This window comes from Martes martes, assembly GCF_963455335.1.
Source record: "Martes martes genome assembly, chromosome: 14".
NCBI classification, from domain to species: Eukaryota; Metazoa; Chordata; class Mammalia; order Carnivora; family Mustelidae; genus Martes; species Martes martes.
This window is the reverse complement of record NC_137902.1, coordinates 17,583,887-17,608,868: the sequence shown is the minus strand read 5'-3', so window position 1 is coordinate 17,608,868 and position 24,982 is coordinate 17,583,887. Positions and strand designations below refer to the sequence as shown.

General features: G+C 42.8%; 1 protein-coding gene across 3 annotated transcripts in view; it reads left to right on the top strand.

Moving 5' to 3' along the window:
• ACSL5 (acyl-CoA synthetase long chain family member 5) overlaps nucleotides 1-24,764 on the top strand; it is a 41,931-nt gene extending 17,167 nt beyond the window's left edge. For all 3 annotated transcript variants that reach the window (XM_080822355.1, XM_080822356.1, XM_080822357.1), the window contains exons 2-22: nucleotides 1,275-1,459; nucleotides 4,230-4,338; nucleotides 6,694-6,758; nucleotides 6,870-6,971; nucleotides 8,755-8,854; nucleotides 9,840-10,018; nucleotides 10,821-10,853; nucleotides 10,941-10,992; nucleotides 11,779-11,852; nucleotides 12,482-12,559; nucleotides 13,877-14,011; nucleotides 17,109-17,243; nucleotides 17,677-17,772; nucleotides 19,673-19,745; nucleotides 20,023-20,111; nucleotides 20,406-20,522; nucleotides 21,587-21,730; nucleotides 22,371-22,472; nucleotides 22,971-23,042; nucleotides 23,430-23,576; nucleotides 24,494-24,764. In XM_080822355.1, coding sequence (XP_080678481.1) covers nucleotides 1,304-1,459; nucleotides 4,230-4,338; nucleotides 6,694-6,758; nucleotides 6,870-6,971; nucleotides 8,755-8,854; nucleotides 9,840-10,018; nucleotides 10,821-10,853; nucleotides 10,941-10,992; nucleotides 11,779-11,852; nucleotides 12,482-12,559; nucleotides 13,877-14,011; nucleotides 17,109-17,243; nucleotides 17,677-17,772; nucleotides 19,673-19,745; nucleotides 20,023-20,111; nucleotides 20,406-20,522; nucleotides 21,587-21,730; nucleotides 22,371-22,472; nucleotides 22,971-23,042; nucleotides 23,430-23,570 — 2,052 coding nt within the window. In that variant the 5' untranslated portion in view covers nucleotides 1,275-1,303 and the 3' untranslated portion in view covers nucleotides 23,571-23,576; nucleotides 24,494-24,764. The remainder of the gene's footprint in view (nucleotides 1-1,274; nucleotides 1,460-4,229; nucleotides 4,339-6,693; nucleotides 6,759-6,869; nucleotides 6,972-8,754; nucleotides 8,855-9,839; nucleotides 10,019-10,820; nucleotides 10,854-10,940; nucleotides 10,993-11,778; nucleotides 11,853-12,481; nucleotides 12,560-13,876; nucleotides 14,012-17,108; nucleotides 17,244-17,676; nucleotides 17,773-19,672; nucleotides 19,746-20,022; nucleotides 20,112-20,405; nucleotides 20,523-21,586; nucleotides 21,731-22,370; nucleotides 22,473-22,970; nucleotides 23,043-23,429; nucleotides 23,577-24,493) is intronic.
• Nucleotides 24,765-24,982: the final 218 nt, after the last annotated feature.

Below are 24,982 nucleotides of genomic sequence, written 5' to 3'. Positions count from 1 at the left end.
TGAGTGAACTTGGACAAGTCGCATTACCCCTGGGAGCTTCAATTTTTCTCATCTCTAAAATTCTACTTCATGACATTGGTTGGATTTAAATTCCATGATCGATGCAAACAGCCCAGTCTGAAAGCAGTTTGGGGTAAGAGTTGGAAGAGATGGCCTCTGCCAGAGCAAGTTCCTAGGACCTGCCCGGATACTAGTTCCAGCTACTAGAGCAGTTTAAAGCTGAACTTCGCTGGAAACTACAAGAAAAGCTGGCTTGGGGAAAACCTTTGTGGTGTCAGATCCTTGAAATCTCTTCCTGGCCTAAACCTTCAATGTTCACTTGCTACCATGGGTCAGGTCCATTCTCCAACACTCTTTCTGCGAACCTGGCCAACGTTGCCTCCAGTAAAAATGGTTTCTCTGGAGGAGATGACATTGGACAAAGCAAGCTGACAGGATGTTGCTCACTGAGACTCTCCCAGTGCTTCAAAAAAGAAAGCAATTAGCAAGGCACATCTGGGCAGCAGGAAATGTCCTTCATGCAGAATGCTTGATTTTTAAACTCTGTTGAGTCACCTCTACAGATGTTCCCTTTTCTGCTTTATACTAGAGAAATCCAGGTGGAACAGTCCTTCCTGGTGCTCGGTTGGCCTGGGCAGAGGAGGTCTCTAGAGTACCTATCTTAGCCTGGATCTGACTACCAGCTTAGCCTGGATCCAGAAGGATTTCTTCTGGGCCCCATGGGCCAAAAATGAAAGGGCAGTCATTTCTTCTCTCTCTCTCTTTTTGTAAGATTTTATTTATTTATTTGACAGAGAAAGAGAGACAGAGAGAGAACACAAGCAAGGTGAGTGGGAGAGGGAGAAGCAGGCTTCCCACTGAGAAAGGAGCCTGACGCGAGACTCGATCCCAGGACCCTGGGATCATGACCTGAGCCAAAGGCAGACGCTTGATGATGGAACCACCCACGTGCCCCAGAAAGGCAGTCATTTCATAAAATTGTTGAGGAAATGATTGTTTCCTTTGATCCTTCCTTTGTCCTTGTGGGAGGACAGTCAAGTCACAGGAGTGGAGAATGCATTCTATGATTTCCAACATTGCTAAAGTAAACAGTAATAGAAATTCTCCTGCTAGAAAAGGCCAGCCCTGTTTTCTTGGAGGGTTAGAAGTCTGTGTATGTGTCTGTGTGTGTGTGTGGGGGGGGGGAGATCCCTTTATAAACATAGCTATTGAGTAAAAATTTCAGCCATTTCCTCTAACTTTCTTTCCTCTTTTTTTTTTTTTTTTTTTTAAAGGCTTGAACTTCCTGCTGCTATCCACAAAGATGCTTTTTATCTTTAACTTCTTGTTTTCTCCACTTCCAACCCCGGCACTGGTCTGCATTCTGACCTTCGGAGTCGCCATCTTCCTGTGGCTGGTCAGTAGACCTCAGCCAGTCTTGCCTCCTGTGGATTTGAACAACCAGTCAGTGGGAATTGAGGTAACTCGCCAATCTTCTTTTTAGTTTGCTCAAGCACGAAGTGTAATTCAAGACCTTGGGATAACTTGGGAAGATGAAGTGATCTAGGGTGAGAAAGTAAGCCATTTAGGTTAGCGATCACCAGAAGGTCTACGAATTTGGACTTCAGTTACTGGCGTACTTTGCTTTGTAATAAAAATGAAACCACAGGTAGGTTTTATGAAGCCAACAATCAAGATCAGGGTTCGTAAACTATAGCCCATGGGCAAAATCCGCCTATTTATGAGCAACTAACCAGCTAAGAATGGTTTTCACATTTTTATAAAGATATGTTAAAAAAAAAAAAAGAAAAACAGTTCATGTGTGTTCCACAGAGCCTGAAGTTTTTCCTGTCTAGCACTTTACAGAGAAATTTTGCTGACCTATGATCTAGATGATAGAGCCAGTGCTTTGGGGGTAGGAGAACATTTTCATTGAAATACCCAATATCTGAGAATGATAAAGAACCTTGAGTTAAATTCTGGCTTTGAGTTAATATCTAGTCTTATAACTGGTGGAAGTTGAAGTGGGATTTTTCCCCTCAATTCCCTGACTTTCAGGAAATCATACAGCTTCCTCCATCTCCAAGCAAAGGGAAAGCTTCCAGAATGTTCTTTTATCATCTTTCATGTTCAGTCCTTTGCAGATAAGAGAGCATTTCTGTTCCTTTATAAGGCTCACCTCTTCTGATCTTTTCAGGAACTTCTTTCCTCTACCCCGGAATCTTACTCCAAGTTGTATCCACTCTCCACCACCAACACTTTTTTGGGGGGCTGTTTTCATGGTTTTTGTTGGCCTCTTCATTTGTGTTGATCCTCCTCCTTCAATACCACCTCCTTTCAATCTTCCTTTTCCCCACTAGAGTTCTTGAAGAGTAACCTATTGATTTCCTTTCCTGAACTTCAGCCCACTGAGATCTGACCTTTACTCTGACCATCTCCCCAAACTCCTCTGAGTCACTCATTACCTAACTTTGAATTTCAATGATTTCTCCTTCAGCCTTCTTCTTACTTGACTTGAGAATTCTTCTCGTAAAACTCCTTTCATACTATCTTTCAGTGAGGTTTCTTCCTAATTCCAAAATGGTCTTTGTCACTCAACTTTTCTCCACTCATCTAGAGTTTCACTCTCACTTTCTCAGTTCCCTAAGGCAGGGGTGTGCAAACCTGTGCTGACCAGACAGTGAATTGTTCAGGCTTTGCAGGCTGCTTGGACTCTCTTGCAACTACTCAAATCTGTCGTTGTAACATGAAGACAATATGTTTCATGCTGTTGAAAGTAGCAGACAATGTATAAATGAATGAGCACACTGGGTTCTGATAAATCTTTATTTGTAAAAGCAGGTGACAAGGCAGATCTGGCCCTAGATTATAGTCTGCCAAACCCTGTGAACTCCTCCCAGCTGAGAAAAATCCCTCCTCTCTCATGACTTGGAATTGTACCTAAAATGTTACAACACCCAAATCTGAATTTCTAGTTGTGATCTCTCTCCAGTTCCAGACTATCTCAGTGGCACTCAAGCTCAACAAGTCTCTTTATTGGATATCTTCTCCCTTACACACACACATACACACACACACACACACACACACACACACACACACACACTTTTCTATTCCCCCTCCTGCTCTATCTCAGTTAAATGCATCTCTTCTCATTGAGTCTGAATCATCTTTCCTTCTTCCTTCTTCCTCCGTCCATCTATGTAAACAAACAGTAAGACACTATCTTCTTTATTAGACAGGGAACTCCATTGTTGACACCTTGACTTAATGTGACGTCTGGAAATCTTCCCTGATGCTCTAGACGAAGTTAGAGCTCTCACTGTGTTATGTTACCCTGTCCTTCCTTAGCCCTTATCTCAGTAGTAACTTACATTTTTGAATGTTTATTTTACTGATGCCTAGTCCTCTCTAGACTAACTTGCGTGAGGGTTAGACCATGTTGTAGCTCATCTTGCTGCCCCAGGATCCTCATCAGGGCCTGATCCTGTAGTTCCAGCTGACTTTTCTAGGCACATCTGTAGCTACTGCCTCTTCCTCAGATACCCTGCTCTCTACAGGACAGTCAGAGGCCACCCACCAGACTCTGCAATGTGTCTTTTCATCTCTGTGTCTTTATTCAGGTTGTTCCTTCATTCTGAATTGTTCTTCTTTCCTTCCTCTCCACCAAACCATAACTTTCTGGTAAAAGCTTACTTATCTTCTAAGTCCCTATGAAGTATTATTTCTTTGCCACCTTTCTACTTAATACAGAACAGGTAACATGACCAGCTTCCAGAATGTATGCCTTTATTACAGCACGTGCATCACAATATTGTAGTTGCGTGTTTGTCCTTTTCACCCCACTTCCACTCCAAAGTCTCTCACTCATGAGATGTTGATGGACAAAGATTTGGTCTTAACTCACTTGGTGTCTGTAGTATTCGTTGCACTGTGTTGGCACATAGTATGTGCTTGGTAGATGTTTAAACTGGGTGTGATCTCTACAATGTAAAACCATACCATTATCTCTCCTCTTTCCACATGTTTATGTGTGTCTGCCTATAGGGGTTGGGGGAGATTGCCAAAAACATAACTGTGACAGTCACTGGGTTTCTATAATATAAGGATACTACAATTTGGGGATTTAAAAATTAATTGAATAATAAAGAGCTCAATGTTCAGGATTTATGGTCTCTTCAATTCAATATAAGGGTTTGGAAAGGGTGCAAGAGAGTCAGGCTTGGCCTCAACTTGGTCTTGTGTCCTAGGGTGGGGCACGGAAGGGCGCTAACCAGAAGAGCAATGAGCCACTATCTTACTACTACTCAGATGTCAAGACAATGTATGAAGTTTTCCAAAGAGGACTTGCTGTGTCTGGTAAGCCTGGCAGTCTAACCTCGACTGCAAGAAGACGGAGGTGGGGGTCTCATAGCTTACACTTCTCTCCTGTCTCACTTCTTAAACCCCAGTGGTAGTCTGAAGGCTGATGTACAAAAGGTAGGGGACGTAGCAGAGCATCAGCACAGGTGTTGGAAACAATGTAGGACAGACTTGCATTTGAAACCCAGCTCTTCCATTTCCAGGTGTGTGACCTGGTGCAAAATCACTTTGCCCCTCTGGATCTGTCTCTTAACACAAGGAAGACTTCCCTGTCATGTTGGTAAAGATCTGATAATAATGTGGAGGAAGGTATTTTGATTAACTCACTGGTGCCTTATATTTGTTCAGAAACAGGACTTAATCTAAATGCATTTCCTTGCATTTATAGATGTAGAATCTGAGCCAGAATTAGCACTCAGGGCTCCTGACTTCTTACCTTGTCCTTGACCCTAATGTTGGTCCACGCCCATACTTTTTAGGACCGCAGAAAGCAATGATCTTTTGGACTTCCTTAGAAAGGCCCCCACGTGGACTTTGGCAAGTTCATTTGGAACTTAACAAGTCTCACTACTTATATCTGTATTACTGAACATAACATGAGGTGCACTAGTTTCCTTTCAAAATCAACCAGCTTATACTTCTCCCTATACCTTCTATATATATATAGATATCTATATCTATAGATATCTATAGATATAGATATCTATATATAGATATATCTATATATAGATATCTATATCTATATATCTATCTATCTATATATATAGATCTATATATATATTCCTTAAATATCTCTTTCATCAGAATGGTTCTGTCTTTCCAGGTTTCTTTCCCTTTCCTTCTGTCACTTAGATTGCGGGGTCACTGCTTTGTCTCTGAATTCTTAGTCACTCCGTCTCCGAACGCTTCCTTTTGGCAAGACCTGAGTCCCCCTCAGCAATCTGACTAGAACCTCTAGGTACAATTTCCCTCCTTCTACTTTTCTCTCAGTAACTCTCTCTCCCTCTGGCTTAGATGTCGGGACTTCTTGGTTAGTTAGCGTGGCTCTCTCACCCAACAGCACTATGGCCATGGCTTGCATGGCTGACAGGACTGTTTCTTCTAGTAAGCAGAGTTCCCAAACTTGAGCTCTTCAGACGTTTCCTTCTTCTACTGCCAAGTGTACGACACAATTGTAAAGATTTTGAAGGCAGATGTACGTGTGTACGGACAAGTGTGGACCTGCGTGTGTGCAGGTGTGTATGTGTTCCTGTAGTTCCTTATGAGCCTTGGTATCTCAGGAGACGTGCTCGTATAAATGGGAAAAGTACATTAACAGATGATTTGAGATAGTAAATGAAACAAAGCAAAAGGTCCCACTTTAAGAGCTGTTAAAGTTAAAGTACTAACTTTTTAAACCTAGCAAACTAGAAGGATATGAAAAAGATACTTTTGGGGGTCTACGACTTGGTGTGTCACTGGTGGGAGAAAAATCCTTACAACTGCTCTGCTAAGCAATGTGATTCAGGGGATCAAAAATGTGAGTGTTCTGTCCACCACAACCCCCAAGATCCCCCCCGCCCCGCAACACACACACACCAACCACGTTGTTTCATTTCAGAGACTCTATTCTACGAAATGTTCTGAATTTGACATTAGCAATTTGGAAATGTTTATCAGAGCATTATTTCAGGTATCAGACTTGGAAATGACTCAAACACCCCCCCCCAAGGCACTGCCACAGAGCCCTTCCTCAGTTGGCCATAAAAGTCCACTGAAATCTCTGCAAAGAAGAAATAATAACAGGAATTTTCATATCAAATGGGGGATGGAAGTAGGATCCAAAATGTATCTGTGGATTGAAAATAATCCTGTAAACCTATACAAAGGAAATTTGAAAATCAATATCAGTGTTAATAGTGTTTAGGTGGTGAAATCATTGACAGCTCATATTTTGATTTTTTTTTCTGTATTTTTATGAGCATACATTTCTTTTATGATAAGGAAGCTCAATCCAAGATTATCTGATAGAGGCGGGCTGTTTGTGTTACTTATGGGCTTTTACTTGTTCACATCATGTGAACATTTTCTCCAAATGCCTGTTACCACGGAGGTCACATATTCCAACGCCAAACCATGCTGAATGTTTCAATACATTTCCTAAATGTTTCAGATGTCGTTTGTAAGATTCTCTCTGCCTTTGAGAACTTTGAGTACTTATTGACTTTGACCTTCCTTGACACATAAAAGAAGACCATGTCCTTACTGGATTTCTCCTCCTTTGTGTCTTATCTCTCCCTAATCCTCTTTTACCTTCTATGATCCAAAGGATTTGCAGGTGGTGCTGATTTTCTTTAAATGTCATGTTTTTAGACAATGGGCCTTGCTTGGGATGTAGAAAACCAAACCAGCCCTACAGATGGCTATCCTACAAGCAGGTAAGTCTTGCCCATTGTTTTGGGGTAGACTCTTTAGTTAAAGTGGCATTCTAGCTAATTTGCTCTCTTTGGGGTCTTGTCCCCTCCCCCCGCTCCCCATCTCTCTTGTAGGTGTCTGATCGTGCAGAGTACCTGGGTTCCTGTCTCTTGCATAAAGGACATAAGCCATCACAAGACCAATTTATTGGCATCTTTGCTCAGAATAGGCCAGAGGTAACCATGCTCAAGTTAACTTAAGAAACTAAAGACTTAAAACCTGGCCCAAAAATTTGATTTACCAAATTTTTTTTAAAGCTCTCTTATTCTATAAATATTGTACCCCCAGTAAAGAGTTACAGTTCAGTACTCCCTTAATTCCTGGTTGAATGTCTAGGGCTCTAAGTTAGTACCTGGATTTCTCTTATTTCCTAGCCCATGATGATTCACTTTAAGTCCAACTTTTTGTTGTATGAAGAATATAAGGAAGCTATGTAGGGCTGACAAGTAAGAGCTTGGGGACATTGTAGAAAGGGGGAGGTATTTTATTAGAATTGGAACTTGCATGTTATACTTGAACTTGTCAAACAAGGTACCCAGTGCTACTGAGAGAGGCTGTACCCATCTTTCCACAGTGATTGAAAGCAGATGGTAGATGTTAAGATGATTGGAATTAAGCTTTAGTTAAGTCTCAGACCAATATCCTCAGAGAAAGCCTTTTTCTGCTGCAGAATGGTTGGATGTCCTATGCTCCCTAGAGCCGGCTGCTTAACCAAAACCCTGGGAGGGCACTGGCTGCACTTTGAGGTGATTCTACATAATCCACCTTTGTGACACTCGCAATCAGCCTCAATAAGAAGAGATGTCCTTGACTTTTCATTTAGGAACTTAATGCCCAACCAAGTGTATTTGACGGCTTGGGCTGCCATAACAAAATACCGCAGACAGGGGGAGCTTAGACAATAGAAATTTCCTTTCTCATGGTTCTGGAGACTGGAAGTCCAAGATCAAGGTGTCCGCAGGTTTGGTTTCTACTGAGGCCTCTGTTCTTGGCTTGCAGATGTCCGCCTTCAAAGTGAGTCCTCACACAGTCTTTCCTCTGTCATCCCCGGTGCCTCTTCCTCTTCTTAAAAGGACACCAGTTATATGGGCTCAGGACCCCACCCTTATGACCTTATTTAGCCTTAATTACCTCTTTAAAGCCCCCATCTCTGAACGCAGTCCCAATGGGGGTTAGAGTTTCAACATCAATTTAGGGTAGGGGGGACACAATTCAGTACATAGCACCTAGATTGGCATTCAAGGCCCACCATTAGCAGATTCTGACCCACCTTTTTAATTCATTTCGTATTGTTCTTCATGTTGCTTGATGTATACACAGAGATATTGTGCTATCCTATCTTTGACATCCACTTTCTTCTTCCCTGAATGCCTGCCCTGCTTCCAGCTCCATAACTAAATCTTACCAGTCCTTCAAAACCCTGCCCAATTTCCATCACTTCCCCCAAAGCAGTTCCAGATGGCCTTTACCTCAACCCTAAAGTGATTTCTCCCTCCTTAAAACTCCTTAAAACTGGGGCACCTGGGAGGCTTGGTCAACTGAGCATCCAACTCTTGGTTTCAGCTCAGGCCATGATCTCAGGGTCTTGAGATCAAGCTCCGCGTCAGACTCCACGCTCAGTGGGAAGTCTGCTTGGAATTCCCTCTCCCTTGGCTACCCCCTCCTACCTCCCACCTAAAAAAAAAATCCCTTAAAACCAGTGGTTTCTGTACCCTTTATCGATGGAACTTACCATACTCTACCTCTGTATTTTGGTCCTCCTGTATTGTAGTTGTCTGTGCTAGCTTATCTCTTCTATAACTTTATTTTATAGCATTAACAATGGAAGTCTCTAGGGCCCCCAGGTGGTTTATTTTAACACAAAGGCATCAAATAAGCATTGATTGGCTGAATGACTGAAGTAATACTCTTCCTTTTCAAAGTGTTCTCTAGTTCTTACTTGAGCTTTTTTCCATATAGTGGATCATCTCTGAGTTGGCTTGTTACACGTACTCTATGGTAGCCGTCCCCCTGTATGATACCTTGGGAGCAGAAGCCATCATATACATTGTCAACAGGGGTAAGACTTTGCTATTAAATTATAACTTGATTCTATCTTAATGCTGAGTAATTCCTCAATATCTGCTTTTGTTAGCCAACTTGGAATGCTATGGCCAGAATTTGGGGAAGTCTTTCCTGTTCTGTAGTACCGAGGATATAATTTACAAGGAAATTACAAAGAGCCCAAGCAGGTGTTGGCTACTACACAGAAGGTTCAATGAAATGTTCAAGGCGGCAGAATGTGACAATAGAGTTTAGAGATAAGACTTCTTACGTTGACCCCACTAGATCAAAGGTCATAAGAGTGAGTCACTAAGTCATTTAATTGACTAAATCACTATGAAACCACTGATTTCATTTCCTATCGTAAATCCAAGTCAGTACAGTTAGTCAGCATGTACCAATGGTACATCCATTTGTAGAAAAAATTATCATTGTTAGAGAAGTAAGTACAAGTTCAGTGGCTCAGTAACAACCTATTCACATATCCAAGATCTAACTTTCTGTCCCAGAACTAGGAGGTTAAGTGACTAGACCCGTTTGGACAATAGACACAATCGCAAGTTTTTTTACTTTTACGGACGAGTATCCAAGAAAATGCTAACATGTAGAATCCTCAACTGTTTGTCTGCTAAAATGCCATTTGTCCCTTCTTTTCCCTTCTATTTTCTACTCCCCTCCCCAAAATAAAACACACTGACAGAACCACAGCTGAGGGATCCATGTTTGTTGTCTGTATTCTTAAGCAGAAGGAGTTTTGTGACTCTAGAAACTGTAAACTGTCTGGGCAGCGTGCATGAAAATTATGTGCTTCCGGTTCCGTTACGCTCATTTATTATTGATGGAATGCTTCAGGTTTTATGCATTATAAATCTGATTTGCAGACGTAATCTCATCTGGGTACCCACTAGCTTTGAAATTTTCAAAAACCGCTTCCTCGTTGCAAAGCAATCAGGTACAGGGCAGAGCAAGAAAGTGACCCCTGGCTCTGTTTCTGCTTTCAGCTGATATCACTACAGTGATCTGTGATACGCCCCAAAAGGCATCGATGCTGATAGAGAATGTGGAGAAGGGCCTCACCCCGGGCCTGAAAGTGATCATCCTCATGGATCCCTTTGAAGATGACCTGAAGCAAAGAGCGGAGAAAAGTGGAATTGAGCTCTTAGCCCTGTTTGATGCTGAGGTATGTGCCTTAAATTGAATTAATAGCTCGAAGGCTGCTCTGCCGCCAGGCACGATGAGGAGGTTATGGACAGGAGAGCACAGGCTGCTGTCAGCCAGCAGTGGAAGGGGAGGAGTCCATGAGACTCCTGCTGTGAGGCTTTGAGGAGAATTTCTCTTGAACAATCCAGGGACTGTGTCAGAGGAGAATGGTCTGTGGCCAGTAAGCACAGACTTCTAAGTAGAGGACTTGTCAACACGGAGTTCAGTGGTAGCTAAATATAGGTGTCCTGGAGTCCGGTGGCAGGGTTCATGTTCCAGTGCCACATCCATGAGTTAGGTGATCTTAGGCAAGGTTCTCGGCATCTCCCTTCTCCCCTCTGTAAGCTGAGGCTGACATAGTTCCCACCTCACAGAGCGGTTGTAAAGAGTTGCCTGGGTTAATCTATAGAAAGTGTTGGGAACAGTGCCTGCGATGTAGTAAGTCCTGAAATGTCAAGGATCCCTGCTATTCAAAAAGGTTTAGTAATGGTCCTAGATGACTGGACCTCAAGAGTAGAATGGGAAATTTGGACATCTGGAATCTGCCCTCTGGAGGTTGGAATTCTAGACTGGAGGTTGGAGTTCTAGTTCTATGCTCTATCCCTGGGCCTTTCACTGTGCCTGAATGTTGGCTTCTGGGACAGATTTGGGTTACAATTTTGGTTCTATTCTCACAGAAAAGGGATTATTTGCATGGAAAAGAGAAAGAGAGGGCTGTATTTGTCATTAGTCATCCCATCTTAACTAACTAGACTTCCTTTCTTGGCTTTCTGTTCATGTAGAATCTAGGCAAAGAGAACTTCAGGAAACCTGTGGTAAGTTTTCTTCTGTTCAAATTTGAGTCTTGCCCTGTTCAATTCCCAAAGCTCTTGGTAGGTTAATCCCTTGTGCTTCCCCTCTAGCCTCCTAAGCCAGAAGACCTGAGTATCATCTGCTTCACTAGTGGGACCACAGGTCAGTGTGCATGAAGCTATCCCAGAGGCCCCTGGTCGGCCAAAAACATGGCTTGAGTCACTGAGCATGGGTGGGCTGGTAAATATACCCTATAATGAGCCCTATCCTTAGGGTCTTACACCCCAAAACTTTTGAATATGGATGTCCCAATGGAAAAACAGGTATAAGCAAATAAATTTCACCGAACACACTGGGAAGGGTTTCCATGCTATGGATTTCAGGAGCCATTCAGATGGCATCACAAAGTCAACTTTCTTCCCCAACCACCACTCTCTCAACTTGACATTGTCAGAGTAGTTTCGCTCAATCAAGATGACCCAGATAGAGTTCTACACAGATCAGTGAGTGCCTTCCCCACCCCTGTAGTTACTTATCCTATTAGAACTCCTAATAGCTTTCGATATGGCCCATGATGGCCTATAGTCATATTCTCTTGTCCGCTGAGCCAGTTTGTAATGTGATAGGTAATAAAGTTAGGTCTGAAGTCCTAAATATAAAAACAGCACAAGGTGGGGTTACTTGGATTTTTGCTTTTGACTGTTACAATCTGAAATTGTGACTGTACCCTCTGTGGTAGTAGAAGGCTAACAGTGTTGTCAGTGGTGGTGTCTCTGGGTGCATTAATCGTTCATAAATGGTGTCCCATACCATTCATAAGAGGACACAGTGACAGGAGAAGCTCTTGGCTCTCTGGAACAGAACCAATTGAATGCAACTTCTTTCATAGCCAAAGGCTACCTATTAATTATTTAAAGGCTTTTTCTCTCCATGTCCTGTTTCCTATAGGTGACCCTAAAGGAGCCATGCTGACCCATCAAAATATTGTTTCAAATGTTTCTTCTTTCCTCAAGTGCGTGGAGGTCAGTGGTCCATTGAAAAAGCGGTCCTCATTAAAATGTAAATCTGTCCTAAGATTTTAATCTTGATGGCAGAGGAGGCAGAGACAAACACAAAACAAACCACAAACAAACAAAAATCATGTTAAAGGCCTGAATATGGACAAATAATGGTGCATCTTGGTCCAGAGGTCTGCATTTTCAAGCCTTGGTCTTTTAGAATCGCTGCACATCTCTACACTCAGTGAAGTTAAGGGACAGCCTCTCAGACTTATACAGTGTACTACCTGTACAACTGTGTGTGACAGTCCTAGGAAGGAGTGTTCTTTAAAATCAAAGAAAAAAATTTTATTGAGATATAATTGATATAACATTGTGTTAATTCCAGATGTACAACATAATGATCCATATATGTGTGTGTGTGTGTATTTATATACATATATATATTACAAAATGGTCCCCACAATAAATCTAACATCCATCACCACACGCAATTTTCTTGAGAACTATTAAGATCTAGTTAACAATTTTCAGATATACAATACAGTATTATAAACTATTAACTATAGCTAACAATAGCTTGTTTTAAATCTCCTTTGGAAGAGAAAGCTGGCATTAACCCAATGTTGTCTCCTCCTTGTTCTGATTGATAGCATGTTTTCAAGCCCACCCCTGATGATGTGACCATATCCTACCTCCCCTTGGCTCATATGTTTGAGAGGGTTGTACAGGTGAGTGTCCTGTGTTCCCAGCAGGTATGTGAAAAGACAGTCCTGACTTGCTAGTTCCATATTTTTTCCAAACGCAGCTACACAGCATTTCCAGTCCTTTCTCTGATGGGAACGCACAGGGAGGGAGCAGGTGCAGCTCAGTCCTGAGCCCAGCATTACTCCTCACTTGCTGTGAAGGCTTTCTAGCAGGGTCTGGGTCTGTTCAGTGGGGCTGATGCTCGCTTCTGCCTTCATACAGTGTGCCTGTGAGTCCAAGCCAGGAGCTGACTGTCTGCTCTTGACTCTGAGCTGGGAGAGGAAACATTAGTTCCTCTTTTACAGTTTGTGTTGGTTAGAATTTTTTTTTTTTTTTTTTTTTAAATCTTGGGTTAGACCAGGGCACCTGGGTGGCTCTGTCATTAAGCATCTGCCTTTGGCTTAGGTCATGATCCCAGAGTCCTGGGATGGTGCCCTGCATCAGGCTCCCTGCTCAGCAGGGAGTCTTCTTCTCCCTCTCGCACTCCCCCTACTAGTGTTCCCCCTCTCACTGTCTCTCCCTGTCAAATAAATACATAAATAAATCCTAAAAAAAAAAAAAAAATCTCAGGTTAGCAAGAAGAAAGTTAGCCCCTGGAAGGGCAGGGAAAGAGCATTTGATCCGGTGAGATGTTCAGTGTGTGTGTGTGCCGGAGAGCTGCCTTTCTGTGAGCGGACTGCAGGCTTTTCAGGCAATTCTGGGGCTGATTTGAGAACTGAAAGCAGCGCTGGCTTCCCAAAACCCGTTTGGTAAGAGGGACAGAAAATCCCCTCTCTGCTTCCCGCTTAAATCGCTCTTCAGCCAGCTCATCTGTTGATGGGTGAAGTGCCAAAATGAACAGTTCGGCTCCTTGGGCTGAGGTATTGACATCTGATTAATACAGTATCAATTTTAACAAGGATATTTTTTCACGTTTTAATGTCTCCGAAACTGAGACGTCTTGCAGCTATAGGCATGTTCTGGTCTAAGTGGCAGTGTTCTCCTTAGTGCTATGGAGTGAACGAATAGTCTCTGACAAAGGACAGTGTCTCAGACTGTCACTCAGAGCTCTGGGTGGAACAGGGTGGGCCCTCAGTCTCACGGTCTGTCTCACCCGTCCTGCGACCTCAGCAGCAAAGAGTTTCCAACCTGTCCTGGGGGCAGGCTCACCCCAGGAATTCTGGGTATCTGAAACTTGGCGGGGGGGCTATACAGTGGACAGTGTCCATGGATGTCACCTTGGTTCCTCGATTCTGTCTAAGACAGTCCCCACCCGAAGGGGGCCTTTGGCTCTGAGTCCCGATCTCTGGTTTTGCTTTTAGGCTGTTGTGTACTCCTGCGGTGCCAGAGTTGGTTTCTTCCAAGGAGATATCCGGTTGCTGCCTGACGACATGAAAACTCTCAAGCCCACGGTGTTTCCCGTCGTGCCTCGACTACTCAACAGAATCTATGATAAGGTACTAACCTCGCTTCTGCTGGGCTGAAGCAGGACATGTCTGTGGCTGAGGCCTGACTGAGCTCTCAGGGACTCTATGTTGCTAAGACATTTTTTTCCACGTCCACCCCCTCCTCCCTACAAGCACCTGCCTATGGCCACATTCACAAAGGCGACTGTGAAACACCGTAAGTAAATGAAACCCCTTCGTCTGGATAAGATAATGTGGACCAGATCTGGAGAAAGAGCTCAATTCAGAGACTTGGGGAGCCCCTCAAATTTAAGCTGACTGACTGAGGAGTTGTCAGTCTGATTTGTTAATACCTGTTGGCTACGGAGCTTCCTGCTGAGGCCCGGGTCCCGCGGTCAACATTTCATATGCATCCCATCATCCAAACCTCACAAAATCACAGGAAATCACATCTGCACTTACCATTTCTAAATTACAGCTGAGGAGACTGAGCCTCAGAGATTAAACAAACAAAAACAAACAAACAAACAAAAAGCTTGACCAGAGCCTATCCAGTGAGGGCTTGGGCCACAATCCTATTGTCACAAAGTCGTTCCTTGTCACTGATCCCTGCTCTGTTTTTCTTTTAGAGTTTACAACGTGGTGATTTTTCTAATTCGATTAATTCAGTTACTTCCCTTGTGTTCCTTAGCTGAGATTCTTTCAGAACAACATGACAAATATTCTTTCCCTTTATTTATCAATCTTCAGAATAATGAACTGGTGCCTCAGTGGTCTTCAGAAATGACCCAGATTTTTTGCTTTGTGAACTTGTGGTTTGCATAGTTGTACATTTAATGCACTTCCTTCTTCGTGATGTCCAAATTGGCCCACCATGGAAGCTGGGAGCCCCATCAAGCTGTTCATGTGTCCTTTTGACCTAACCCCAGTAGTTTCTAACAGCTTCCCTGCTTTGTGATATAGCATGTCCCCAGGTTATCTTTTTTTTTTTTTAAGATTTTATTTACTTATTTGACAGACAAAGACTACAAGTAGGCAGAGAGGCAGGCAGAGAGAGAAGAAGGGAAGCAGGCTCCCTGCCGAGCAGAAAGCCCCATGAGGGGCTCGATCCCAGGACCCCGGGATCATGACCTGAGCCGAAGGCAGAGGCTTTAACCCACTGAGCCACCTAGGACCCCCCCCCCCAGGTTATCTTTAATGTCTCTCACCCAAGTCTTGGATTGTTTAATCTTCCCAAGGAGTCCTTGGAACTGGGCTATGAGCCCAGGCAAGATAGTAATAGACTCCAGGCTCTGAACCAGATGCTCGATCACTTCATAATTGCACAGGCGTGGGAGCCCCAAGCAAACAACGGCCACATGGCACTCTTCACAGGCTTTGGACTCCACCACTGAGACTCTAGCTCTCCCCTTCACACTGGTGAATCTTAGATACTATCCTGGGGCTCCAGGGATGGGGCAGGCAGCATTCTAGAACACAGATGACCCCAGGACATTGAAAGTGCTGTTTTTAGAAGAACTGTTAACAATCCTAACAGCTCTCAGCATGCTATGGAATTATTTGCTGGTTATTATGGTTTATGTTCATGTTGTTAGATATTTTTACTTCAAAAAAAAAAAGATTTATTTATTTATTTGAGAGTGAGAGAGCACATTAGCAGAAGGAGCAGAGGAGGAGAGAATCTTAAGCAGACTCCAGGCCAAGTGCGGAGCCCAATGCTGGGCTTGATCTCATGACCCTGAGGTCACGACCTGAGCCAAAAACAAGATTCAGACACTTAACTGACCACTCTGGTGCCTCAGACAATTTTACTTTTTTTTCTTTATAAATAAAGCTCCCTATATTTCTTTTTTAAGATTTTATTTATTTATTTGAGAAAGAGAGCACAAGCAGGGAGAGGAGCAAAGGCAGAGGGAGAAGCAGACTCCCCACTGAGCAGGGAGCCTGATGCGGGACTCGATCCCAGGACCCCAGGATCATGACCTGAGCTGAAGGCAGAGGCTTAACCCACTGAGCCACCCATGCCACCCCCCACCCCCGCACATTTTTACTTCCAATAGTTTTTTAATGATATGGTGATACTTAACATAGAGTTTACTTTTGTCACTTATTTTAAAAATGGAGGACTTTACTAGTGTGAGTCTCCAAATTCCAGCTTTTGTCAGTGACTTATTAGGAGGAGATTATCTTGTGAATAATGAAGATAAATCTCTTGAAAGAGGTATCAGGGATGAAAGGGTTCTGGCAACATTTGAGTGTAGATCTTAGAGCTGATGAGACATTAGTAAAACAATGGTATAGGCATGAGTAGATGCCTAGAGCACTGTTGGCAGTTGAACAGCTCTATTGGCTATCGGCTCAGAAATGGAAGTATAATGGCTAGAGAGTTCTCTTCCAATTTTGAGCAGGAAAAGAACCTTGGTTTCCTGGAATCTGACTTCCAGTAGGATGGATCCCGAAGGCCAGAATATAGGGTTTAGGATTTAATTTTGGAAGCAAGGGGGATTTCGAGTTGTACTTGAAGTTCTCCTTTGGCAGGTGTATGTTTGATGGATTAGAGTCAGTGAGGCAAGGGAGTCTAGAGAAATAATGTGAGCTTATAAAATGGTGTCAGAACTAAGCCCAAAGTGAAGAAATGAATAGGAAAGTCCGCTGGGTTTTGTATGGTGTGGCTAGAGGAACTTTAATCATAGAGAAAAGTGATATTTCTCCAAATTTAATGTATATAAGCTTCAGAGGTATGGGGGTGGGGGGATGTCGTGCTTGTTTAAAAAAATAGTCAGATTCCTAGGTCTTTCTTTGATCTATTGAAAGCCCAAAAGGTATTGCCCTTTGAGCTGTTTCTTATCTATCCAAATGATTTTCGTAGGCAGATATTGAGAACATTTTGAGGACATGCGCAAAGTCGTCAAAGTTGTTTGCCAAGGACAAGAAATCTGGAGGAGCTAGAACTCTGTACATATATACTCAGTGCACTTATGTCTCAGTGCGGCCGTAATTCTCCGGAATTGTCATTATTTAGCAACCCAGTTCATGAATGAAAGTCACTTCCTTATGAAGCAAGAAGGCACTATCTCTTGCCACTGATGAATGGCTTTGGTGAGCATCTCCAATAGATTTTGAACTAAGAGGAGCTGTCATCTTGCAGGTACAAAATGAAGCCAAGACACCCTTGAAGAAGTTCTTGTTGAACTTGGCAATTTCCTCTAAATTCAGTGAAGTGAAAAAGGGGATCATCAGGCGTGACAGTTTATGGGACAAGTTCATCTTTGCAAAGATCCAGGTAGGTTGGCTGGGTCTCGGACAGAGCCAGGCAAATATCTGGGCTTTCTGCTAGCTTATCATACTTGGACAACTTTGTCATTAAAGGAAATTGGTCAAAAAGAAAAAAAAAATTGTTTTACTTAAGTTCTAACATATACTCTTATTCTCTTAGGTGATCTGTTGATGTTATATGTAATGCAAAGGGCCTGTGAATATAAATTATCTGAGGAAATATTTAAAAACTGCAGGTTGAGTCTCAGCTATGGGTGATAGGGACAAGGGCAGCGAACATGTTAAGTGCTCTTCCTCAAGGCCCGCCCTATTCTAAAAGCGCTTTGTAAATGACCTACGTTAATTCTTATACTGGGTAGGCTGCTCTACCCATTTAGCAATGGAGGAAACTGAAGCAAGGAATAGGTTTCAGAGGCTTTTTATTTTTTTCTACTCAACAGGCCAACCTGGGCGGGAGGGTTAATTTCATGGTCACTGGAGCTGCCCCCATCTCCTCTCCAGTCTTGACGTTCCTCCGGGCGGCACTGGGATGTCCGGTAAGACAAGCACCTTCTTTGAAGATAGCTTATTTCACTTTTGCACAAATAGAGCTCACTCTTTAAAAAATGAAAACACAACTGAAAAACACCGTGGAGAAAGTCACCCAAAAAAATCTCAAAATCAGGAAAAATAATTCTTCTCTTTATGCGTCTGTGTATAGAAACTTTTATATAAACTGGCATCAGTTCTAAAATACTTACTAAACTATGTCCCATCAACATTGGTCCTGGTCAAATAAAGATCTACATCATTTTAATTGTTTTGAGGTAGTTTATTGGATATACCTGAGTGACTCATCTCCTATTGATGGACACTTAAGCCACTATTTTTTTCACTATTATAATCAGTGAGGTGATAAGGATACTGTCTATCAAAATAGTCATAATATATGGGTTTGCTTTGTATGTTAATGTAGATTATCACACTTCCCTCCAGAAAGGTCTTGTCTTTTTTTTATACATTCCTGCAAATAATGCATGAGACCTTATTTCCCTACATTCTTGTCAGTGTCAGGCTTTCTCAGTTATTTAAATCTGAACCAACCAGATGCATGAAAAATCTCAGTGCATTTTTGTTTCTTTTATTAACACTGAACATCTTTTATATCACTTATTGGCACTTGTATTTCTTCCATGAGTTACTTTATTACTTTCTTACAGAAAAATTGCCATATACCAGTTTCAAATGTTTATGTCATCAAACTGATTAAACTTTTTTAATTTTGGCTTTTGAATTGCTTAGACAGGACTCTCTGACTCCAGTATTCCACAAGACTGCTGTCCTTCATATTTTCGGATACTCTAATGGTTTTACTTTTTTCTAATTAAGTCTCCATTCCATTTCGAATTGTGTACAAGTGCTTGGGCGTGGACATTCTCTTTTCCCCCCTAGATAACTAACTAGTTCATCCATTCGACCAACATGCACAGCATGAGAAAAACGGGGTCCTTGTCCTTACCACTTCCCCTTGGGTAGGACCACCATCAAAAAAGATTCTGAATTGATGCGAAGGCCAGAGCTCTTCTATGCTTTCAAATTATCATCCTCTTGGCCATCCTTAATACTTTCATTTCCCTCCGCCCCTAAAACCCATGGATCGGTAGGTCCTGTTGTCATCAGAAATGCTCCTTCTCCATCTCTACAGAGTCTGCCTAGCACGGCCCCACCCGCACTGCAGTAGCTGGGGCACTGGTTTGCCCCACCAGCCTCTCTCCGGTCAAGGTTATCCTCTATACCAGGGTTTGGCAAACTGCAGCACAGGCCAAATGTGGCCTGTTGCCTCTTTTCAGACGTGAAAATTTTGGTGGAATGGAGCCATGCCCCTTCATTTACATGATGTCTACAGCTGCTTTTGTTCTCCATTGGCAAAGTAGTCCAGACAGAGCCCAGAGGCTCACAACACTGAAAATATTTACTCTCTGGTCCTGTAGAGAAAAAGCTTGCCAGTCACTGTTCTATATCATAGCTGGAGCTATTTCTTTCAAAAAGCAACAACGTAACACACCAATAAACAAAACCCCAAACAACTGAAACACTACCGTCTGTTTTCAATTCCTTCAGCAGGGCTCCACTGCTCAGGCTCAAGAGCCATTGCCCCGGGTGTCACTTCACTTTGTAACTCACATTTTCCTGTCAACTTGAATTGCTAACTTTCCTGAAATACAGCAGAAGTGTTAATACTTTGGTTTATTTCTGGAGCCTTTTGGTTTTTGGGTGCATTCCCACTAAAGATTTCGGAGCTCAGGCATGATATTAGGTTATTAACACATGAAGGTATTAGGACACCAAGCATCTTCCAATCCTGAGAGACCTTGCTTTCCTCCTGTCTTGCTGTAGGGCGTTGCCATTTCATGCTTTGTCTTAAGTAATTCTCAGACCCTTCTTTGGTTTCCTCAGGTGTTCGAAGCATATGGTCAAACAGAATGCACGGCTGGCTGTACATTTACATCACCCGGTGACTGGACATCAGGTAGGTTCTCCGCCTACTGGGCGGGAGATGCGGTGGTTGGGAGAAAGGTTCTACCTGAACCAGGGCTTAGGTTAGATAACCTCAGTGCTCTGGCCAAATGTGGCACATGGCAAACTCAAGTTTCAGTCCAGAGGTTTCTATCTTGGCTATCCAGCATGGGCACCAGGTAACTTTTCAGTCTTTGTCTTTTAGAGTCATTCCATAAATATCTCAGAAATGTGCCCAGAACTATCACCGGTTCATGGCTTCCCAGCTGAATTAATGTGGTGTGTTCTAGGGCACGTTGGAGTCCCCCTGCCTTGCAATCACGTGAAGCTGCAAGATGTACCTGAGATGAACTACTTTTCAGTGAACAATGAAGGAGAGGTGGGTAGGTTGTGCTCTGTAGTCATGCCCAGACAATCAGAGTAGAGACGTTTATGTCAGAAAGAGCACACAACTGTGTGCAGACATGGGTTTGACTCAAGGTCTTTAACAAGGAACTGAACATCTGTGCGCCTCATTTTGCTAGCGCCTACAACAGGGGCTAAAATCTGGTGGTGCTCCCACTGTAGTGGGAATCATCCAATGGTTTAAGGTGGGAGCAGGTGTTTGGTCAATGCCTCTGCTGGGAGTCCCAACCTTTGCCACTGGTACCACCCTGTGCTGTCTTCTGTGCAGATCTGCATCAAGGGCAGCAATGTGTTCAAGGGATACCTGAAGGATCCTGAGAAAACCAAGGAAGCCCTGGATGAGGATGGCTGGCTTCACACAGGAGACATTGGCCGTTGGCTCCCGGTGGGTGCTTCTTCAGAATTTCTGGAAGCCTCTGTTGTTGGACTGAAGAAAACTATCTGTTTATAATATGCAGAGATGCGAGTAGATTAATCAGCTGAGGCAGCTGGAAGGATTAGGTCTGTATCCTGCCTGGCTTGTGGCATCCTCAGACTGTAAAGAGGAGAACAATACCACTGAAGAACATAGGTGGGAGATCCGTGTTCTAGTCCTGCTATTCTGTGGACCAAGAATGTAACTTCGAGTATGTCCCCACACTAGAGTGACAAGAGTGCTGTGCCTTATCAGTCACTTCCAGATAATGTCCATTAGACTGAACTGAAAGCTAATTCCTGGAGTCAGTCATGGTTCCATGGTTGGTTCAGCCTGTTGTCCTACTTAGGGTGCGATCACGTGGATTGTATTTGCTACTTGTCCCAATTCTACAGTTCAAATCCCTAAGAACCTAAGCTCCTCAGACCAATTGGCTCAGCAAACTGAAGCTGCAAATGACCTCTGGTGGCTGGTCAGAGCCTTCCCCGGCCCTGCCTTCAGTCCTACCGAGCACAATCATTGACGTGCTTCATTAGCATTAGGACAGTGAAGCTCTTTCAGCCTGCTCAGGATCTAACAGGAGCAATACACGAAAGGGAGTCAAGGAGGGGGAGATCCAACTCATCCAGAAATCTTAGTAAATATAACTCCTTCCCTATTCCTGAGAGTTCTGGAAATGGAATAATGGGAGATTAAGTTATTGGAAATTCAGAGCTGCGACGTTTCTTCATTGGATGAGGCAACCACTTACACAGCTTCAGCAGGTCCTGGAGATGCTTTCTGAGGCTCTCCAGTAGAGAGACAGTATAGACAGTATAGACAGTATATAGACAGTATAGACAGTATAGACAGGTTCTTGCTGGAAGCCTCTCCCCTTCCCTTTCCCCAAAGCCAACAAAGAGAAGTGAAAAGTTTGCTCAAAAGTCTCTAGAGAGATCAAGTTCACAGAAAGAAAATACCTGTGACTTTGCCACTCTATCCACGGACATCCCCCCGCGGGCTCAAATGCTGCCGCTGTTCTCTCTTTCCTATAGAACGGAACGCTGAAGATCATTGACCGTAAAAAGAACATTTTCAAGCTGGCCCAAGGAGAATACATTGCTCCCGAGAAGATAGAAAATATCTACATCAGGAGTAGACCAGTGTTGCAAATTTTTGTGCACGGGGATAGCTTACGGGTAATACGCTGTCTTAACGATAGCCATTTTCAGATACGGGCCGTGCTGGCTCCAATAGCTACAGGAAATCTGGATCGGTAGGTTTAGGATGAGAAGATTTGTGCTTGTAAAACCAAATAAGTGAAGTCATACTCTAACCCTCAAGGTAATACATATGTAAAAAAATAAAATCATTTAAGTGTGAGGGAACCTGTGAACAAGTCAATAGAATTGTTCTAATGGTTACTCTAAAGAGTAGCCATTCAGTAACAAAGAGCCGCATGTCACACTTAGTTCCCACTACAGTGGGAGTTCCTCCAGCACAAGGAACTATTTTATACATACTGTGCTTAAACTTAATTTTTGGGGAGTGGGTGGGTACTGGCAAAAAGACAGGCCATAGATGCTTTAGGCTTGATGCTGAATACCATTTTTTTTTTTTTTGCATAATCAAATTTGAATAGAACATTTTTGTAAAAAGATACTGAGTAGGAAAATGGGATCAGAATTCCACGAGGGTTTGAAATACCCGGTGAAAGGAATATATAGTATGTTGAAATGAGATCTTGGGGAAGTATCTGTTATCAAGCTAGAATCCTGTCTTCATCCAGTGTGGGAACCCCTATCCTACCTCTCATGTGGCCTTGTTTCCTTTCTACAGTCCTCCTTAGTGGGAGTGGTGGTTCCTGACCCAGAAGTGCTGCCCTCATTTGTAGCCAAACTTGGGGTTAAAGGCTCCCTTGAAGAAATGTGCCAAAACCAAGTAAGTCTCCCTTGGGAAAGCTCGATGCACACCCCTGGGGCCCATGGTGGGAGAGCACAGGCCGCTCCACCAACTCAGGTACCAGTGATGCCTTCCTTTTTGGAAGAAGAGACTCTTCCTGTGATTGGGATAGGTGGCTGTAGCTGAAACAGATCGAAGGGTTTTATTAGATTGGAGGATAGGATGGGATGGGAAGTTAAGAACAAACCAAAACCCCTTCTATTCTTTTTATAGTATGTTCATTATGGGGGAAAAATTGGAGAATAGAGAATCAAAAAATGCCATCCAGAGGAAATCCCTGTTAACATTTAGATTTGCCTTTCCTTCTCCTTAGCTTCTTGAGCAATATTAAGCATGAAATGTGCTTGTACATCCATAAACCTCTATCCTTTTATCCTCATGATCTTTTGTAGGCATTTTGAGTTGGTTCACATTTAGCCTTTCATTTGGTCTCTTTTTCAAACCAGCCATGCTTTAAGCTGTGTTTTATATTCTTAGGTTGTAAAGGAAGCCATTTTAGAAGACTTGCAGAAAATTGGGAGAGAAGGTGGCCTTAAATCCTTTGAACAGGTATGTACTGCTGATATAATCCTGGTCTCTTAAGTCGTAGTAGAAAGTTCTAATGTTTAGATTTATAAGAGGGTTTCGATGTAACTTCCAAGGGATGGATTTGAAGTTTTGTACCACTAGCCCACTAAGAACGAAAGGCAGTGACCTTTTATAGTTACTTGTACAATCCTTATTTGCCATTTATTATCCATTTCCCCTTCTCAGTTCTTTCCCAAATTATCAGTTTGTGGGAATGGGCATGTGTTACTGTTCTCTTTACCCTCCCACTGCATCAACCCCGCTTTTCTCAAGTTCTTTACATAGCATGCAGGGGGCTCTGCAGAAAAGTCTGAATCACTAATAAACGTGTGTGTGTGTGTGTGTGTGTGTGTGTATCTTCTCTTCTAGGTCAAAACTATCTTTCTTCATCCAGAGCCATTTTCCATTGAAAACGGGCTCTTAACACCAACACTGAAAGCAAAGCGGGCAGAGCTTTCCAAGTACTTTCGAAACCAAATCGACAGCCTGTATGAGAACATCCAGGAATAGATTAAGGTACTTAGAGCTGGAGGGGGCCAGAGGTAGCCTGTCTTGTAGGAATATGGATTAAAAACTAATCCTATGTTCATTTTCTGTCTTTCCTCTTGTCTGTTATTTTTGCCTATTAAATTAATAAAAACCATAGTTTACAGCTTTCTAAAAAATATTGAATTATAATGTAAAAGCTTAGCCCTGAACTAAATACATTTTAAATATTGCTGATACTTAAATATTGCTGATACTTGGGTTTTTGGTCTACTTTTATCAACATGCCTTTCTTCAGGGTCCACTTGTTATTCTGTCCCTTCTTCACAATCTCTAAGCTTTGTAAATGACCACCAGTTCAAGAGCCAAAGTGACTTCTTCCTTCTTGTTTTACAGTAAACCCACCTTGCTGACAGTCCCAGGACTTAGGCCTTCCAATGTTCAAATTAAGAGATCATTAAGTTTTAAGAACCTGTTTAGGGGCACCTGGGTGGCTCAGTAATTAAGTGGCTGCCTTCGGCTCAGGTTGTGATTCTGGGCTTTTGGGATTGAGCCCCACATCGGGCTCTCTGCTCAGCGGGAAGCCTGCTCCTTCCTCTCCCCTTGCTTGCGTTCCCTCTCTCGCTGTCTCTCTCTCTCAAATAAATAATTTCAAAAATAAAAAGCTGTTTATAATTCATATTTTTAAACTATTCCCCAAAACCACTGGAATTTTTAATCATTTAACCTATCACTAATATCAATCACACCTTTGGGACTAATTTCTTCTATGTGCTTCTGTGTACGCTAACATCTGTCTACAGAAGGGAAGTTTGATCATACTGAACATTTCCTAAACTCCCTAGTTTCTGACTTGGGAGAATTAAAAAAATGGGGCCTAGAACATGTCCAAAATTCACAAAATGTTATCTACAGTAGTAACTGGTGACTAAATCTTTTCCTTACAGTTTGCTGCTGAACTGGAAGCTATGGGGCAAGGAGTTTAAACTCATGTCAAGTGCACTTTTCCAGTAAATGAAGCTGGCACTGAGGAGAAACCTTCTGAACTGGGAACAAAGACCCAGGGGCAAGCACGGACCCTCCACAACAGGCTTATCTTCTGGAAAGGACCTGACTGATCTTTTCTCCACTGGACTCCAGTTCCTGTTATACCTTACCCCCAGACAACACGTCGCTTCCACTTGTAAAGTCTTTAAAATAAACTATTGCAAATATGTACACTGTGGTGTGTGTTTCCTTACGGACCACGGTAAGAATCACAATCAAAGACCACTTATCAAGTAAGCTAGGGGCTCTCAAACTGGGCTGTAAACTAGAATTACCTGAGGGGTTTAAAGAGATCCTAATAATGACTGAGTGTCACCCTAGGGATTCTGACTGAAATGATCTGGGGTATGGCCTGGGCATTGGGATTTTTAAAAGATCCCTAGGGGATT